The 21,261-nt window shown below is 38.4% G+C and overlaps 1 protein-coding gene and 1 long non-coding RNA gene across 3 annotated transcripts in view; one reads left to right on the top strand and one right to left on the bottom strand.

Annotated features, from left to right (window-relative positions):
* Positions 1-21,008, top strand: part of Dad (Daughters against dpp) — a 170,488-nt gene extending 149,480 nt beyond the window's left edge. For both annotated transcript variants that reach the window (XM_076528492.1, XM_033469408.2), the window contains 2 exons: positions 4,788-4,988; positions 8,567-21,008. In XM_076528492.1, coding sequence (XP_076384607.1) covers positions 4,788-4,988; positions 8,567-8,916 — 551 coding nt within the window. In that variant the 3' untranslated portion in view covers positions 8,917-21,008. The remainder of the gene's footprint in view (positions 1-4,787; positions 4,989-8,566) is intronic.
* LOC143263786 (uncharacterized) lies at positions 2,452-4,903 on the bottom strand. Its single transcript, XR_013037121.1, has 2 exons — positions 4,768-4,903; positions 2,452-4,250 (listed from the first exon to the last, which is right to left on the bottom strand). It is a non-coding gene; the product is annotated as an uncharacterized LOC143263786 (long non-coding RNA).
* Positions 21,009-21,261: the final 253 nt, after the last annotated feature.

Genomic DNA, 21,261 nt, shown 5'->3' with positions numbered 1-21,261 from the left:
ATATATTATATATTATTATATATATTAATATTGCACAGGATCAAATTCCTCATTTTTCTATCGGGTTTAGATTGGAATTAGATCGAAAAACGCGACGGCCACTTCATACAATATACAGCGGAACTACGTTTATACATATTCCACTTATATGAACGAAATTTTAGCAGTGTCCGGTTAACTGAACACTATTCTGAACTAAGTCCTCTTGTACGTGGTGAGAGATAGGTGAACTATTGTACAGTCGGTGCAATAAGTTTCCGTGCACCTTTCAAAACGCAAAAACTTTTCTTTTTATAATTGGGCCAAGCAATCTAAATTTTTTCGAGATGTTAGACGGATTAGTTTACTAAATAATTGTTAAATAATTTTATTGAAAAATTGAAATTGGTCGGATTGTGTAAAATTTTAATATCATGTTCTTCCAACTTGTTTGATCCGAACCTGTAAGAAGAATTTAAAAATGGCGTCTCGTAGATCTCGGTAACTTATATGTATAATAGATGTTACAGGCCACTGAAAATTACCTGTTTTTGATTAAAATTAGTGAAAAACTGCGATTTCAATGTAATTTTCAGTATGCATATATGGTGTTCATTTTGGTTATATTTAATTTTATTTCATTATGTTTTCATATCATATTTTCAAGACTAAGTATATTATGATTCATGTTTTTTACTCTCAAGGTTATTTTTTTCAAGTACGCAAGGTCATTGCTATTATTTGCACATCAAGACGAATTCCACGAGTTCTAACGCTATGACCTTTAAAAAATAGGGGATAATGTGCAAAAAATAATGATCACCATCGATACTTGACAAAAAAAAATGATCTTAAGTGAAAAGAAACATGAATCATATTATTCTTAAGTTGGGCTAAACAAAGTTGTTCCGACATATTTTTTAAATTTACGCGGTGTAGGTTCAGATAAAAAAGGTCTAAAAAACATCATTTTTCAATCTTGTTACGTTATTTACATTTTAACTCTTGTTACGTCAAATTCAATCGTATGTTCAGTTTTTATTTCATTTTATCGTTTTGATATTTGTTGCATTGAAATAGTAGAGAGTTGGTTGTTAGTGCTTTGTTAGCGGGATTGCAGAAGGGTAGTTCGGTTTCTTTTTTTGTGTAAATGGTCGTGAGTTATTTGTCCCGATCCGAGTCATGACGAAATTATTCTTGCCTTTCTATTCATATCGTAGTCCGGCATTTGTTGCAAGGAATTCTGTATACATAGTCCTCGCGCGACAAGAAGGCACCTTCGTGTTTACATGTTCCCCCTCTTACTAGCTGCCCATTGCCGCAGCTATCGGTCGCCATTGGCCGAAAACGGTGACGTAGATTGACGGCGGCTGCTAGCGACCGATAGCTGCGGCAGTGTGGCAGCTAGTAAGTAAGAGGAGAAATGTGTAAACACAAAGGTGCCTCCTTGTCGCGCGAGGACTGTAAGTACGTTGCCGCGAGTTTTTGTTTTTCTTGGCGCGATTCATATTCTGTTCCATTCTTCATCGTTTGTTGTATGTTTTTATGTGTATGCTTTTTCATTGCTTATTGTGCCCTGCTGGGATATATAAGAACAATTCGTTTATCATTTTTAATTAATTCTGTGCAGCTTTTTCGAATGTTTCGTATAATTTCGTATTTCTTTTTTTCACGTTGTTTGGGTCTCTTCTAGCGTTAATTCTACTCGTAGAGTTGCAGTACCCTTTTCATTGTTTCAATCGACGCTGCATAAATATTTAAGCTGCCTCCTCCTTGTGCCAAAGTAGAAGGAAATAAATTAAATAGAAAGCAAACGAATTAGACATTCGTTTCTCTCCGTTTCAATACCACCGTACTTGGTATTTACAACCAACATGCTTACTTACATCAGGCAACCGATCATACTTCTCTGAACAAAATCAAATGCACAACAAAAAAATGTGTAAATCGACTGCTACCTTGATTTATTGTTGCAAACCCGCCGATTAGAATTAAACGTTTTCGTTTTTCCATCCGATAGCAGAATATTGCAAATAAACTTGTCCTTAACAAGTTTCCTCGTTAACTTCGTTTTCTAGAGCACGTTTCTCATCATCTTTCTTTTAGGTTGATGTATTTACTAGGCCAGTGGTCTCGTAGTTTAATTTTCCTCCTTTTTGTAGTCATTTCGTTATGATTTCTCGTGACTCACCGGCGATTACATTCGTCCCACAATGTAATTTTACATCGCGGATAATAAATGCCAATTACTGTTCGGTAAATGGATCTCATGGCTATAAATGTAACCGTAGAACTGGCGACCGGACAGTTTTATACGGATGGAAAGATAAACAAAGAATACGATACGCTGTTCGGCGGTGTTTCGAAGCCTCGAGATCATGCCGCTACGGTAAATGTGGGTTCTGTGCGTATTTTATAAAAGTAATAAAGTCTAACATTTTACAGCATGTAATCTCCTAAAAATTGATCTCGTAATTTTTTATACGTTTAATATTGGTAATTTATGACATACAAGTAACATCAATCGCAGTTTTAATTCATTCATTGACTTTTAATGTTCGGAAGCTTATGGAAACATGGAGTCTTACGAAATATATACTCCTAACGGCAGTTGTGTGAACGCTGATTCGAAATGCATTTATATTTTGGTAATTAATAATAAACTGTTCATTTCAGCGTTATTTTTAGATCATTACTTTCATGGAAAACTACGTAAACTGTCATTATCATCTATCCACAAATATTATTTACTAACATAGTATATAGCGCATAATTTTCGGCTTTGCTGAACTGCGCACCTTAACCTATACATCGCAGTTCTCGACGAGCCGGCGCGAACACGCTCGATCGTAGAGTACCTTATACCTAATTTGTAAAGTGCTACAGTGAAAATATCTTGATCCTAGGAATTATAGCTGCGTGTGTAGAAGAAGTCAAAGGAAAGAGAACGAAAAATATCAAGCAATACGAAGAAAAGATAAAATATGAGGTTAGGGGCTATCGTAATGAAAACGTGACATTAGACTCGTAAGAAATTCATGGAGGAACCTCCACAATATTTGACAATAATATATGCACACGTATCTAATATTTTAAGAAAAGTAAATGTTCAAGTTAAAGAATAATAGATACACGGCAGTGTAATGTCTACACATAACCTAGTATTTCAATTCGGTCGCTTCTCGACGCGCCGAATTTTCTAGCTTTGTCGAATGGCGAACGCACGGTCCGAACCAATGACGGGAAAGAGGTCATTACCTGCTCAGGAACGATCTACCGGCTAAATCGATCCTTTATAAGACTTGTACAAAAGTGCGAGAGGCAATGGAATTTCGAGACATCAAGACGCAGTCGCCTGCACGAGAATAACCTTAATATGCCTTTAAATCAAGAATTGAAAGCAACGAAAGTTGGACTGTGCATGTTATCGCATAAAACAAATGTATACATTTATAAATGAAAGTTGGGATTTTTATATGAAATTTTGTATGAAATTGTATAAGAATATGGAACGTGCAAACAAATTTTATAGACAAATTAAATTCGTGTGAAATTTCTTATAAAAATGATTTTTTTTTTACGCGTGCTTCTGTTTACTAAATATAGTAGATTTTATATAATCGATTAAAAATATACAATAAATCTGTAATAAAAATTAGAGAACCGATATATCGTAATAAAACTGTAAAGACAAACCGAATGTTGGTAGGATTTTTAGAATACAAAAGAGTGAAACTAATTTTTTCTATGGGAAAAAGTTTAACTTTCCAGTTTCGGTTTCATTGGATAAACGATTTCCATATTGTCGGCATTTTTGGAATTGATATTTGGCGTTTAACGTGTTAATTGGATATTGTTGACATCGAGTATGTATGTATGTATGTATGTATGTATGTATGCATATTTATGGAACGTATCGAGTTCGATCGCATCCCGAAAGAGAGAGAGAACGAGAGCACAGAGGCAGTCGATTCTTTCGGTTGGATACTTTGCGAACAATTTTTCCATCTCCGTCTATTCGGTTGTCTGCCCTCGAATCTGGCGCCGTCGTTGTCTCCGCGACAGTTAGTTGGCGAGACGCGTGGGACTTCCCGACGCGGTGCGGCGTCTCATGGCGAGCCGAATCGAGTCAAATAGAGCCGAATCGAGCCGAAGCGGCTCCCTTTTATGATACCGTTGCGTTGATACGTCCGCAGCCCCTCACCCGAGCGCTTTCGGCAGAATTCAAAGACCTCTCGTCAATCATGTGTCTCTCATCTTATTTCTTCATCCTATTTTTTCATAGAAATGAAGAAGAAAATAGTAAACAGTAAATAGAGAAAGAAAGTAGCAAGTGGATATTGTATTTTAGATCATGCATGTATTCTTGAAAATAAAATATTTCATAAATTAATTGAAAATTAATTATTTATTATAAATTACTAAATTAATGTAAATTAACTATTTATCATAAATTAATTATTAATTTTATTATAAATTACTATAATTACTATTACTGAATCGATATAAATTAGCTATTTACTATGAATGAATTATTATTAAATTAAATTAATCAACTGCAGACTTTCAGTTTTGACATTTTCATGACAATTTACTCGAAACACGCGGTTCTCGTAAACGATGCCATTAATGGTTGCACAAAGCGAAACGTGTAATTCATCGACTGGATCGCATTCATTGAAAAGTAACTGAACACACAGTGACGCCGTTACATATTATCACATTCACGGACGCGAGCAAGTAACACGAGTTATGTAACGCGGCTATGTGGAATTCAGAATAACTAACTTTTTTTTTCTTTGTTATAGGTGAGACTGGACAGAAGGAATGGTGTACATTAGCATATTGGGAACTAGGTGGTCGAGTGGGTCGTCTTTACCCTGTGGAGCCATCGACGGTGAATGTATTCGATTCCCTCCACGATGGCGATGGCCTGTGCCTCGCGAAGCTAGCCGAGAACCATGTTGCACCACCGGCGGTCCAAAAAACAAGAAGCAAAATCGGTCTTGGTAAGCATCTTTTTTATCTTTTGCTAATTCGTCTCGCCGCGTTGTTTAAGGCTTCGTGTATTTTTCGACAATTTTCTAATTTGTTATTTAAAAATTTTTAAATCATCATTCTAGTATTTTTTAAAAAATTGGTCAAAAGCTGTGACAATTTTATTTAGGTATCTTTTTGCGTTAACAAATATATAATAAAGTAATAAATAACAAATTATATTTAGGTTAACAAGACGTAATAACTGTTCCCAACGTCATTATTCGAAAGGTTGCAAACGTTGCAAATTAATTTTCTTTTTTTAAACCGCCAATGATCCTTTCCGTAACTTTCGAATAACATATCATTTTCGAATTACATTTGCTAGACACTTTCCTCAGAAAAATAAGCGGTAGAAAGGAAAAAAATTACATCGAATGACCCCAGGAACTCCATAATTTCTCGGAAGTAACATAATTTTAGGACACCCTGTATATTGGCAAGAAATCGTTGCGTTGTGATTAATGAATGTTAAACACAGCATGAATTTTATTTAAAAAAATGCGATCGTTTACCGAAAATTCGGATTCATTCATCCGAATGGATTTATTGAATTCTCCATGCTAAATCGTTTCTTTACTACTACAGGATGTCCAAAAAATGTCTCGCAATTCGAAAATGGGGGGATTCTTGAGGTAATTTGAAGTTACTTTTTCCTTAGCGAAAATGCAAACCGCGACTTTGTATTCGAGTTATTAAGGAAAAACACTGACCGATGATAGATCGTGTACGCCTGACGCTCCCCGCCCTCGCGACCACTGCCGCTGCGTCAGGCGGCCCGCGCAACGCGGCATTGGTCGCAAGGGCGGAGCGCTGACCGCGCTTGCTCTCCGATTGGTCAGTGTTTTTCGTTAATTACTCGCAAACAAAGCCGCGGATTGCATCTTTACCTAGAAAAAAAAAAATACTTCAAATGAGCTCGGGAACCCCTCATTTCCCGGAGGTATCTTAATTTTGTGACACCCTATATATTCAAAGGGCTGTTACTTAATACAAGTACTTGCATTAAGCTTAGAAAGAAATTATATGTCTTGTAGTTTCGTCACGATTTGAAATATATGATTTTTATTAGTTCTTTTTTTATTATAATTTGTACGCGTATACAGGGTAGTACACCAAGATCTGGCAACTAAATTACTCGTAAACCGTTCTTTCTCTAGAAAAATGTTTTAAACAAAAGTCGTAGGGTACGAAATCGAGCATACGTTGATATAACTAATTTCGTTTGTATTGCTTTTTTATCGAGATTCAAAGGTTGCTTTTAATTTTCCAATCATAATTGTATAGGATTTGACTTTACTACTGGCGGGAGTATTTGAAATTAAGTGAAAAACTGTAAAACAAAATGGTTCGTAAGTCAAGTACTTACCGAGATGTTGATTAACTTGTATTCAATGTAGAAATTGCTCAAGATGTTGCTCACTCTGATTGACGCACGTTATGCCAAGGTTATTTAAACAGCTTTTGTTCGAAACATTTTTTTAAAGAAAAAAACAAAGATTTTCGAGTGAAAAGGTGGCAGATCTTGGTGGACCATCCTGTATATTAGAATTTACCGATAAATGACTTCTCACGATGTTACTTGCAACGATCTCACAACAAAAGTTGCAGGGTGCGTAGCAAACAATAGATATCTGTAAAAAGATGTTCAGAAATACAGTCTGTTTTCATCGCGAGATCAAGGTTATTCCAAACAGGAATACATACATATTTGTTTACTTATCATAGAGGATGTCGAGACAAATTCAAAACATATATTACATGATATTTTAGTTAATTAGTAATTTAGTAAATTTAGTTATTTGATTTTAGTTATTTTATAATTATTTAGTTATTTAAATTTAGTTATTTAGTAAACTATTCGGTGTCAAATAATGTTTACGCTGTGTTAAAGTTAAATACAACAAAATATTTCGTATTTCCGCCACTCTTAATCCACTAATATGTTAGTAAAAATATCGTGTAGTATGTGTTTTGAATTCGATATGATAAAAAAATAAAAAAAAAACAAATAGGGTAAGTGTATGTATTACTGCGGATGATTCAAATACTCTGCGGTATTTTATAAAAGTAATAAAATCTAACATTTTATAGTGTGTAATCTTCTAAAAATGAATCTTATAATTTTTTGTATACGTTTAACATTGATAATTTATGACATACAAGTGACAGCAATCACAGTTTTAATTCATTTATTGAATATCAAATTCCGAATATCAAAATTTATTTGGCGTGAAAGGTTATGTCAAAGTTCGCCTTCATTGAGAAATTATTCTCGCGATGAAAACAAACCGTCTTCGAGATTTTGTTTGCCGATATCAATTTCAATACGCTCTCTATAACCTGCAATTTTTGTATGTAGATTCGTTTTGCCGGATGGTTGCGAGTAGGTGAAAAATTGTAGTAAGCGTGAACACCCGGTATATAGGGTGAATCATTTGAAACGAGACATCTGAATAACTCGCTTGTTTTTGATAGTAGAAAAAAAAGTGTTAGAAAAAAATTGTTTGATTTCGAGGGCCACATAATATGTCAATAATTTTTTTTATAAGTGGAGGCGTAGAGAACATATGAGGGTTAAACGTTTTTTTTAATGGGATGCCCTAATTTTTTATTCACATTCTGATAGAACCTTTCAAGACGAATACAATGACCTATAAATGACGAGAAAACGAAACATCCAATCGAACTAAAAGAGTGGTTAATGAGGCGAGTAGAATAAATATTTTAGAAGATGTAAAACAAAATCCGCATGTTAGTACGAGGAAACTTAAACGCGACAGAAGAATTTGTTTTTCATTTGTAATTCGTATATTGCGTCCTTGAATGGCCATTTGTAGGCCATTGTATTCGCCTTGAAAGGCTTCATTGGAATGTGAATAAAAAATTAAGTCGTCCTATTTAAAAAACGAGTTTGACCTTCGTATGTCCTCTACGCCTTGACTAATAAAAAAATTATTCACATCGTATAAGGTGCACCACGGAATCAAACAACTTTTGTTTGACATTTTTTTTTCTATTGCCAGAAACAAGTGAGTTATGTATTTAGCTGTCTCGTTTGAAATGCCCCATCCTGTATACAGGGTGTCCCAAAAATGTCTCGCAATCCGTAAATGGCGGGTTCCTCGGATCATTTGAAGCAACTTCTTCCTTTACAAAAATTTTCTCCGAGGCACCGTTAACAAGTTATTAACTAAAAACAGTGACCAATAAGAATTGGCCAACCAGCGCACGAAGCCCAGTTCCGCTCATTGGCTCGGTCGCCTTGCGCCAGCTGAGCTCGTCTCTCATTGGTCACTGTTTTCCGTTAATAACTCGTTAACGGTGCCTCGGAGAAAATTTTTGTAAAGGAAAAAGTTGCTTAAAATGGCCTGAGGAACCCGCCACTTTTGGATTGCGAGACATTTTTGGGACACCCTGTATAATACAGGGAGCACAAATGATTTCTCGCACTTGAAAATTAGTAAATGGCTAGTATGCGTAGTCTTTTAGTATTGTTGCGAATTGTAGAGAGATAATTCGCGAGAACTAATGGGATCGTGTGTTGCAGGTGTAATGCTAAGCCAAGAAGCAGACGGTGTATGGGCGTACAACAGATCCGAGAGCCCGATCTTCGTGAACTCGCCGACGCTGGATGATCCAGAGTCTAGAACGCTGCTCGTCTATCGCGTGCCTCCTGGTTTTTGTCTGAACATCTTCGATCGAACCAAAATACTACAGCTTCCATACGGCAGCGGTACCGTAAGAACAACCGGGCAGGCCGCGGGCTTCGCCTCCGGTCCTGTCGACATCAACTCCGTCCGTATCAGCTTCGCGAAAGGCTGGGGGCCGAAGTACGCGAGACAGGAAGTCACGTCTTGTCCATGTTGGCTCGAAGTTCTCCTGGCGCCATGCAGGTGATATGCCCTACTACGACTCCTCGTGATGGTATTCAGTCTCGTCCATTTGCGCAACTTCTTCCTCCTCGTCGTCCTCACCGAGAACCGATCTGTGAAACTGGCGCAGCAACGACGACGACGACGACGCTCCGTCCCAAAGGCTGCCAACGGATGCTCGAACGACCAAGGATCGTCGCAAGCAGTCTTACCAAAGTACGCCGCCATACATCCGTGAACAGCGTCGTTTTGTTAACAGAGAGCGAGCGAGCGAGAGAGAGAGAGAGAGAGAGAGAGAGAGAGAGAGAGAGAGAGACAGAGAGAAATGGGAGATCGCTCGACTCCGAGTGTTTTTAAATGTATGTAATATCCTTGTGCCTGCGAACGGTCGACGCACAATTTTACGTGGTACTCGACGATTATCTGTAGCGTCGAAAACTCGTTCGTTTCGTTGTCGATGACACGCTCCTCGATCGGCCCACGAAACGCTGTTTCTCGCAGTTTCTTGCACTTTCTTGATAATGTTAAATGAGATTTCACGGGAAACGGGAAAAAAGGAAAATAATAAGCGAAGCGGAACGCGATCCGCCAGGTCTAGTCAGTGGTATTTAACGTTTGTAAAGCTTGACGTTTTTCTATGTCTCGCGTGTTAAGGACTAACATAAGATGATCAACGCTATCCGAAATCATGGAGAAAGTGCGAGAACACGCACTGACATAGTCGGTACATAACGCAACCATTCTCTTTACGGTATTGAGCATTAAGTTTTAATGTCCACATTGTCTAGCCATGTCCTCGTTTACGATTAATCATTACACTGCGAGGAAGCAAGAATTTGGGCTTCCGATGAGGTCTAGTCAATGGCGTTTTAAGAGCACCGCTGCTCGCGTTGGTCGCGCAGATCGAGAATCCGTTTAAATTATCAAGAAACGAGAACATCGCCAACAAATAATGTACTTGGCGTTTCGCGTCGTACCCACGGAAAGAGAAAGACTTCTGCTTTCAATCGTTCACGCCAACGTTTTTCTACTTCCGCGAGATATTTTCCCTTCGTTCGCACGATTCGCGTCCGACTTCGTTCAGAAATTGTAAACTTCATTATAACCCCCGCTAGACTTAAATGAAACCTTCGTCGATCAATCGAACAACCTGATCCAACGTCGATGGACGTTCGTGACTAGTCGCGAATTCTACTGTTGACGTTCCTGCGTTGCGATTCGTCGGATCAACGACCAATTGTATAGCGCGCTCGTACCGAGCACGAGACTCCGTTTACGTTCGATTAAACATGCGCCATTCGTTTTTTCATACTTCAGAAAAATATCAGCTTTGTAGATTATTTATTATGGAAACAGAGAAGAAATGAAGGAGTGTAAAATTAATGGATCTAAAAGAGTGCTCCCAATATGAGACGCCGTTTGAAATTCGAATGGAAAGATCATTCGCTTCCGTTGCGTTTTTAAGATAATTTAAGTTATACAATATTTATAGATTCGTCATTGGAATAGAATCTAAATGTCTACAAGATCCTTGTCCTGGGTTCGAAGAAGCATTAGATTAATTTGAGAATAATTTCTTAACGCTCTGTTTAGAAGATGATATCGGGTGGTTTGGTATCATGAAAATCTTTTCTGTGCTCGCTTAGCAAAATTCACGGCGGGAAAGAAGAAAAAAAAACACATTTAATGGCACATTCTTGAAGCGATCGTTATGCGTCGGACGTTATCATATTTTGTCTCTGGCGGGCAGATAAAAGACGGACAAGTCGAATTTTGACAAAATAATCTTAAATCGATTGCGGTGTATATTTTTTAAGTCCGACCGAAAGAAGAAACACGTGCTACGTGAATCTTATGTCCAAAATGTAATAGCTGATTTCGCATTGAACTTTGAACGCGCTTTTTCTGCACAATTAAATGAATTCCGTCTCACGGCTCTTTTACTTCTCCGACAGAGATATATCTGTTTCGCGAACAACGCGCTTGTTCGCAAAAGCGTGTTGGAGTCTCGTAGCCGGCGCGGTCGCTCTGCTTTCGCGTTTCAATTAATATAAATTGTCGTGTACCACTATTGCTGCGATTGTTCCCGGATCGTCGTTCGGTGCTGTACGTACAATAACATGTACATACACTGTGCCTTCCCAATTTCTTTCCCGGTGCAGCGCGCGCTCGGGCGCGTGGCAAACAACGAGCGAACGGATGCGTGCAACAAGATGCGTGTGTCGACGAGAAAACGGGAGAATGAGTGATCGAGCGAGTTCGCGCGCCAGCTAACGGTTTGCACCGAAACGCCCGAGAGCTTCGTAACTACAGTAATACGATACTGTGATAAAAGTTCCACCCGGGTCTCTACTTCTTTCGTCTTTCTCCTTCTCCCCTGCGCTGTTAACGGAAGCGTTTAACGATGCACCATCGATGAAAGCAATCAATCCGTTAAATGCGTAACATTGCACGGAAACGAAACAACAGGAAACTGAACTTACGGTAAATAAAACGGAACAGACGCGATAAAGGAACGGAAATAAACAAGATACGATTAACGATAGGACGATCCGTAGGTCGAAAATTTATAAGGATTCTACCTGTTTTCTCGGACGAATTTTGTTACGAATTTTGAACGGCGCGAGAGAATGGTACGAGCGATACGTTTTACAAATTTGATCGCGGGAGACCGAGTGCTCGCCGAAATGCGCCCCGTTACGGCGATTTCGTCGCGGGGAACGCCGGATACGACGCGCGACTGTGAGGACCGTTAGGCTATAAGGAACGCGAGAAAGAGAGAGAGAGAGAGAGTGTGTGTACGGAGAGTCCGAAACGACGACGTTGAACAGTACACGAACGTGCATACGATGCAGCATGTACCGCCACCAGTGATACGTATTCATTTGTACGCGAACGACACGCACGTGCACAGAAGACACACGTGCAAACACACGACACGCATACGTACACGCATACAGGAAACGTACACACACGAAGTACATATGTATAAAAAACGCAATCGACTGATCGAATAGTTTTCTTTAGCCCTTCGAGCCGGTTAATTACATTTCGTGCAACCGCTTTCGTCGGTATCGAGAGTGGACGTCGTCTATGGTTACGGTTACGTTGTGGATCGCGGCCCGTTCGCGAGACACGATTGCGTATGACACGCCGAACGATATATTGTGATGCGTATATTGTCGCTTAAATGTTATATATTGATTATGTGTACGCGAGTATACAGAAATGTTCATAGGTAGCTAGCTATATCTACTGCAACGGTGCGGGTTCCGGGGCCTGTGCGCGACGATTCCGTAAACGACAGCGTTCAGATGCGCCTAACGGCGATGTTGGGTCATTTCGCGGAGCGGTGTTCGCGCGGACAACGTTGTTTTTCCCGTACTGGGTGGATGGAGGGGGAGGGCGAGGCGAGAAGAAAAGAAACGCTTTTCTCCGCGCTTGCGAATCGCCTCGCGTACAGGCCCCGAGAACACGTCGACGAGAAAGAATTTCGATCGGAGACAGTCGTCCATTCTCTGTGGACGGCTACGTTGCTTTTTATAGTCCTTTTTTTGTCACGGTTCTAACCTGCTACTATATGTATAGTCGAGGTTGGCTCGTCGCTGGAATTGAACCAAAATGCGTGCGAGATCGGTCCGAAGAAGCGATTACACCTTCGGTAAATTGATCGTTCGAAGTGAACACGGAGCGCAACAGAAGACGACCCCGCATACTTTGTACAAAATATTTTATTTTCTTTCGTAATGATTCGATTAAAAATAAGTTTACTTATTTTGTGAATTATATCAGCCCTATTCGCTAGTCGAACGGAGGAAAATTGGTCGAGGCGTTTCTTACCGTGAATCGTTGCTGGAATTTCTTCGGCCAGCATCGCATCGAACAGGATGTACAGTTTATGGTGTACTTAACAATATTTTATAATTGAACGTGCGCGAAACGAAATTCTGCTACACCTCGATCCCGTACTTCGTAGTCTCGTTACAATTAGGCGGCGATTGTTAAAGATACACACACGCGCGCGCGCGCACACACACACACACACATACACACACATGCATACATGATATATTATATATGTATAATGTAAATATGTATATTATATGCAATATATGATATATCATGTATATCTGAACGGATGAAAAATATTTATATTCGTATATTTTATTGCAAAATAAAAACGATTAGTTTGTATATAAAAAGGAAAACATGAACGAAAAAGGAGTAGCATCCTTTGACAATTGCATCTCGAACGAAAACAATAGAACTTACATTGAAAGGAAGATCTCATTCGATGTTATTAGTAATCGATATATTATAACGTATTGTTAAGATGATTTACTGTAAAATACTCACTGAAAGAAGCTTAAACAACGTCAGAACTTCCATTGCCGTTTGTCTTATTTTTACACAGTTTCTCGACAGATGCTTTATAAAAAGTTACCCTGGTTTGACAGTTTGTAAGAATCATGACCATTCGCATTTTCTTGAGGTTGTATCGCATTTCCATCGTACCCTGCAAATTTTATTTCTAAAGCATCGCAGCTGAATTTTTACAAACGAATGGTATAAGCTGTACATTGCAACAAAATGTGCCATGGGTACCTTTACGTTGCAAATATCCTTCCGGATTAATCCTAGCTACTTGTCGTACACCCTGGAACTGCCATAATTATGTTTAATAATCAATTACAAAAGTAAAGGAATAGAACTATTTCGAGACATAGGAACCTAAGAAATTTTTTGATAAAAAAACCTTTCTACATCGTTGATAGAAAAATATAAATTAAGAAATGTATACCATTCCTTTGCATCGGCTGACTATGGCGATCAGAATTGTGTTATGTCAGTTACAATTTTGTTCTCTAAACACTCTTACAAGTACCGTTGCACCTTTGAAGATAATAATAATTATTATTATATCATATAATTATACATAATGATTATTATTGTTTTAATACAATACTTAGTCTCGTTATTTGAAAAATTTCCTGAAAATTTGATCAGAACAATTAAAACGTCAAACTAGGGAGATCCCTTAATTTTCAAACGATGCCGATCTTTGAGTGAAGTTGCACACCTAATGCCACACGCGTTAACAGATCCCGTAAATTCAAAGGAGATGCTTAAAAAAAAGAATAATCTGTCGAAGTATATTATTGGGATTTATTCGTCCAGAAGAATTTATCCGAGTTTGTTCTTGCCATATTGACACGAAAGGAATCAATCAACAAGGTCTGAACGCAAGATTATCCTAAGATACCCTGCCTGATTAAGGAGAGAATTTCATTTTCTTTTCGTGAAAAACAGATTTCTTTTCTATTATTTTCAAGTGAAAGGTATATAAGGTATTATATATAAACTATCAATTTGAAACTCTGCAAAGATTTTTTTCTACTTTAATCCTTCAATTCCATTTATTTTTTGTGTCACCTTTTCCAGTTAATATAAAGTTAAAAATTTGAAGGAAGTTACCTTTTATACGCATAAAATATATACGTACATATTAGAGATCGCGGTTTTGAACGTGTATTAAAGTACACGGCGTAAGGCTAAAGATCTGTGTTCTTAAAATATGTACACGTGTACGTAAATATTTAAAAAATTGTTTTATTAAGATTTTACTCGAGGATCACGAATACATTTTCGTATAACCTTTCCAACTCGAATAAACGCGTTGTCGGGCGTCGAGCTCCGAGCGTCAAAGATCCAGCGACCGACCAACAGCATACAATGTAAGAAGATGAGGAATAACGCACGAACGAAGGTTCAAACTTTTACATTTTTCAATATACTTTCATAAGAGTATTACGAAAGAATTGAGGAGCTTTTCCCAATGAAAATCAGTCCAAACACGACATCGTTCGAACATTGTTCAATAATATTATAATTTTTTCATAACATTACGTATCAATAAACAATGTTCGATTACGCAGAAGTCTCTCTACTACTGGAAATATTGTCACGAAGAAAAAGCGTAACATAAAATACACGTTTAATACGAAATACACGTGTAATATACGGGGTGTCCCAAAAATGTTTCACAATTCGGAAATGAGATTCTTGTTGAGGTCATTTGAAGTAATTTTTTCCTTAGCGAACATGCAATCCGCGGCTTTGTTTACGAGTTATCAACGGAAAACTCGTGCTCGCCCGATGAAGCCGTGCTCGCCTCTTATTGGTCAGTTGTTTTTTGTTAATAACTCGTAAACGAAGCCTCGTAGAACATTTTCGCTAAGGAAAAAGTTATTTCAAATGACCTCAGGAATCACTCTTTCCCGAGTGTTAACGTAATTATGGAACATCCTGTATACTTTTTTTTTAATCAAAAAAAGAAATCGATCTTTTTCACCAAAAAATAAGAAATTCCCCCTTAATATAACGGCCATTCGAGGTGCAGAAACAATCGGAAATCACCGTTCAAGGTGCAAAAACAATTGGAAAATGGCTCCGCGAGTGAAAATTTCGTTTCTTTTTTTTTTTTTTTTAAACGCTCTACCTCGTTGTTTCTCGTTATATTACGTTTATAATGCTGTGTTTTGTATTTAATGGAGTTATCCCTCCGTGTGTATCCTCTCGCCGAGTAAGTTGATCATAAATTAACGCGCGAAACGAAACCGTGTAGCAGCGAACGAGAATTTTTGTTCTCGTGTGCGCCATCGACGTGTTGAAAGTTGTTTTCGGTCTGTATCGCCATCCGGTTCTTTTGAACGAGCTGCATTAATTAACTTCGTAAGTATTTTTATGAAATTTTTCATCGCACACAAATGAAAAACGTAATAGCAAAACTTTACGTCTGCGAGCATCAGATCCTTTTACGACGTTCGTATACGAAGAAATTGAAATTTGTTCGTTTCGCGCGCCCGAACGAAAGTTAAAAATTGTTCATATTTTCAATTTAATATCTTTCGGATTATAGCTACTTTTTTTCTGCCGTGCACGTTGTCTTCAAGTACACGTACATACTGTACGTATAACTGAAATCTGTGAACTATCATTTTGTTCTACCTTCTCTTACCAAAAGTTCTCGATGTTTCGAATTCGTAAACTTATAAATTGTTTAATAAAAGGCGCTTCAACGTTAGCAATAACAATGTAACGACATAGATGTTTGAAATAACGTCGTTAAAGTAATTAATGTTACAGAAGGTGTATTTGAAAAGTATTCGAGCGTTAATATTACAAGATTATTCGGTCGTACGACACAGTAAATTCTCAAACAAAAGGGAAAGTTGTATGAATAGACGTACTTACATGCCTGCATGGTATACAAATTGTTTAAAAGCTATCGGCGTCCAAATAAAACGAGGTTATGTCATAAGCGTACACGTGTTGTTGTAGCCCGATAGCCAACATATAGCAATATATGATTTTAATAAATACAATTATATGCGCCGAGGTGGTGCCAGTATGAAAATGCTACATCGATATCGATGCAGCAGTCTTGAATAGCGATTACATCGTTCATCTTTTCCAAATACGATAACTTCACCTTTCTTTTCGATAAACCATACTTTCTTCGATACATATTTGCTTGAGCTTTTCGAGCGTAAGCAGCAAAGTGCCTGAAGTTGTTGCATAATTCGAAAGAGCGCGCGATCTTTTTCAATAATAGTAAGATGTCGCTTTTTCCCCCGTAAAATTACACTTCCGGAAACAACTCGAAATTTCGTAAATTCACCTCGTAGAAGAAAATTCGAATCACGAATCTTCGATGCTTTAGATAAATCCTCGTAAAAAGGAATCGTAACTATCCGTCGTAATTGTGTCCCACGATCATCGAACAACGACGAACGAAAGAAATTTCTCTGCAGAAATTTAATGCCTGTGAAACATAGTGCCTTTATATAGCTACTTAGAACGAGACGAAGTTGATACACCATCACGATCTAGCCCGATCATCGTTCCGTAAAAATATCCTTTGTCTTGTTAAGTTGTTAGAGCACCTATTCCTTTGAAATCGTGAATCAGAAACTGTTTCGCCGATGATGGAAATGTACGAAATACATATGTTACACGAACCCCATGGAGGAGCTTGACGACATAAAAATTTCTTCGATTCTATTCGTTGCTCGCAGTTGTTTATTTGATTAAGAATTTCTCACTCGTTCTATAGAACAGGGTTCGGAATTGTACAGCAACGCGATACGAGAATCGCGACGGCCACGTCTCCTGACCGAGGGATTCCCAAGGTGATTTAGAGAAACTTTTTCCTTAGCGAAAATGTTCTCCGATGCTTCGTTTACGAGTTATCGACAAAGAACACTGACCAATTGCAGAGCAAGCACGGCCGGCGCTCCGCCCTTGCGGCCAATGTCGCGTCGCGCTGGCCGTCTGACGCAGTGGGAGAGGTCGCGAGGGCGGAGGTCAGCCGTACGCGATCTCTCATTGGTTATAGTTTTTCCTTAATAACTCGTAAACAACGCCTCGTAGAACATTTTCGTTAAGGAAAAAGTTGCTGCAAACGACCTCGGGAACTCCGCATTTCACGGAAGTGACATAATTTTGAGACACGCTTATAAAGCAATAAGTACATACGCCCGAAATGCTCCATGCCGAAAAAAATGGCCGAACGGGGAGCGGGACTCGCGACGCGAGTCAGGAGGCGTGGCCCTCGCGATCCGAATGTCGCGTGCCAGTTAATTCCGAGCCCTGATTCAGAACATAGATCGATTCACCGCATCGACAGAAAATGAAGCTCTAACAGGATTTGCTGGGCAATGATCGAAATTTTTTACAATAAAGTATAAATTTCACAAACCTATGGAACTTTTGCATTTTTCGTGAACCATGTATACAGAGATGGCTGACATTGTTAAACGAATAACATTTCTAGTCAAGCACAACCGATCGTGAACGACATACCGATCAGTGATCGACGCGAGCCAACGCAGCGCGACTAATTTGCAAACGTTGATCGAACGAATTTATTTTAACATGATTTCTACAGAACATTTCTATGTATTATACGTATAAAAGTGTGGCGCGAATAATCTACAATTCTTCATAAATTTGCATTTAATCTTAGAGTCTATTCGAGTATCTTTGAGTTCTCGAAGACGAGTAAATATAGCGTGGTCGCGTACGTAACCGTTGTTTTCCTTCTTCGTTTCTTTTTTCATCGAGGAGAATTAAAGTTGGATTTTTATCATCGCGATGATCATGGACTGGAAATTTTTCCAAATCCAGTAGTTGTTGCTCGAACGGATTATTATTTAGTCGGGAACAGTCGTTTAATTCTCCGAAAAATATCGGGACAAAATGAATTCATTCGAGAAAACGACGATTTATTTGCGAGGTCGTTAAACGGGAGAATCGTTAAAATTTAGGAATTGGAATTTAATATAGTCATGGTTAGACTGCGGATCATTGTGCAAAATCAAAAATTGTTTTACTTAATTCGAAGAGACATGAGTTAAATGGATATATGTCTTCTCGTTTTTAGCAATTGTAATAAATTTGGGATAAGGAGATTTATTCATTCTTTATACAGGGTGTCCTGAAAATTTCTCGTAATCCAGAAATGGATTGTTGAGGTCATTTGAAGTAACTTTTTCCTTAGCGAAAATGTTCTACGAGGCTTCGTTTACGAGTGATTAAGGAAAAACTCTGACCAAAGAGAGGCAAGCTCGGCCGGCGCTGTGCCCTTGCGGCCAACGCCGCGTCGCGTTGGCCGTCTGACGCAGCGGCAGTAATCGCGAGGGCGGGGCGTCAACCGTACGCGAGCTCTCATTGGTCAGCGTTTTTCCTTAATAACTCGTAAACAAAGCCTCGTAGAACATTTTCGCTAAGGAAAAAGTTACTCCGAATGACCTCAGGAACCCCTCATTTCCAGATTACGAAACATTTTTGGGACATCCTGTATAAATGCATAAAATCCGTAGTCTAGTCGTCACGTTTAATGCGATTCGGTGTGAGCGCATAAAACCCATAGTTCAATAAGAACGGACCTAAGAACATTTTCTGGAAATTATTAATGTTTCTATTCGTATACAATATATAACGGTACCATCGGTCCTACGTAATTTTCTGAGAACTTTTTAATTCCGAATGATAGGTCATTAGATCCGTAATTAGACGATACAATCTACCGTAATTGATAAAATCGAGAAACGAACAATAGCCGGAAATCTTTGACTGCCAGAGCATTATAGAAATTTTTTTAACGATTTTCTAAACACGAACAGCATTAGCCAATACCATAAACAAGTTCAAGTAACTCGTAACGGACGCTCGAATAGCGTCGAATTTCTAAAATAATTGACACTATTAACCTTTGCCGAATCCGTAACACTATCTCGAACAGTAGTCTAGACATTTTAAGATCGATTAGTGTCTTATGTAATACTATGATGTAAAGATACCGTGTATATATATATTTGTTATTTATATAAAAGATATTTAAATGAAACCTATTCGAACGCTGGATCGAAGGGAACCGTGTAAATTTTCGATATTATTAGTTGTGCCAACGATTAATCAATTATTCAACGGTACTACGCATTGCATACAGGGTGACCCAAAATATTATATATATCTCGTAATCCAGAAATCGGGGATTCCTGAGGTCATTTAAAGTAACTTTTTCCTTAACGAAAATGTTCTACGAAGCTTTGTTTACGAGTTATTAACGAAAAACAATTGACCAATAAAAGGCCGGCGCTCCACCCTTGCGACCGATGCTGCGTCTCGCTGGCGGGACGTCAGCCGTACGCGATCTCCCATTGATCAGTATTTTTCGTTAATATCTTGTAAACGAAGCCTCGTAGAACACTTTCGCTAAGGAAAAAATTATTTCAAATCTCCTGAAGAATCTCCCGTTTCCGGATTGTGAGACATTGTTGGTACGCCCTGTACATTTACTAATGCTATATTTATTGTCTTTTTGCAATCGTGGAAAATGGTGTATGGAATATTGAAAATTAAGGACAAACGCATCCCCCTTGTTTGAATTTGGTAGAAAAAAAAATGCAAGATGGCACACCTAATATCTAATTGAACGAAGTTTTCGAAGGGAACACCGAAAACGAACCGGGGAGAAGTAGCCGTGGACACGCGTCACAAGACTTTCAGATTTACTAGTTCGAATTTGAAAAGTAGTTCGCCGATCTTCGATTGTCCATAACTCTTTCGTTGAAACGATCAAGGTTTCGTGCGTAAGCGGCTATATTCCAACTACTTGTCCACCGTTTTTCTGACTAAAATGTGCGTAACAAAAACTAGTATAACTGGAACGTCGCTCGATGGCAAATGATATATGGTACAGACTCGGCAAAAGTTCGTTCCGTCGGACGTTGCGAGAAAATTTGTTTCGACGGCTACGGATCTGCTCTATGCACACGTTGTTCCAAAATTATTGCACAAGCAAAAAATGAAGAGGTTCGTGAGGTTATTTGTAGTAACTTTTTCCTTAGCGAGAATACAATCTGCGGCTTCGTTTACGAGTTATTGACGAAAAACAATGACCAATCGCAAAGCAAGCCTTGCGGCCAATGTCGCGTCGCGCTGGCCGCTTGAAGCAACGGCAAAGGTCGCGAGGGCGGGGCGTTAGCCGTGTGCGATCTCTCAGTGGTCAGTGTTTTTCGTTAATAACTCGTAAACGAAGCCGCGGATTGCATTTTCGCAAAGGAAAACGTTATCTCAAATGTCCCCAGGAATCCCCCATTTCCAAATTGCGAGACATTTTTGGGACACCCTGTATATTTAACGTGGCAAAAAGTATGGGTACGCAATAAATTTTTAGGATGTACATAGTGTATATAGAATGAATGAACGGCGATGTCGATACCAGTAATGTTAATGTTACGATTATTTAATACACTAATAACGATTAATACAAGTAAATAAACGATAGCAACGACGACAGTTGTAATTAGAATAATGTATAGTAATGGATATTAAACGGAGTATCGTTTTAAAGAGCGACAGTGTAATGAGATTACGATATTATTATTAGTTAGGTACCTCCTCGAGAACTCGTATTATTATTTTCAATATAATTGTATTCAATAATATACAAGTACCTAAAGGACGATTATGTATCGAACTGCAAGGAAACTCTTGTCCTTTCATTTTTACGAAGGAAAGAAATATATGAAACTGGAAATTTGTACGAGATTTTGTTGTTTACCTTTCAACCTTGTCTACCGATCGAATTATTCCGTTTTTCATGATTAATTGCGAAATAATTATTTCATACGAAGTAATTATTTATATTTATTATATTGGGTAGCTGAGGTCATTTGAAATAACTTTCTCCTTTGCGAAAATGCAATCTGCGACTTTGTTTACGAGTTATTAACGAAAAACACTAGCCAATGAGAGGTGACGGCGCGCGAGAGAGAGAGAGAGAGAGAGAGAGTCCGCGAGA

The sequence above is a fragment of the Megalopta genalis genome, chromosome 1 (assembly GCF_051020955.1).
Source record: "Megalopta genalis isolate 19385.01 chromosome 1, iyMegGena1_principal, whole genome shotgun sequence".
NCBI lineage: Eukaryota > Metazoa > Arthropoda > Insecta > Hymenoptera > Halictidae > Megalopta > Megalopta genalis.
This window is presented reverse-complemented; position numbering and strand designations above follow the sequence as displayed.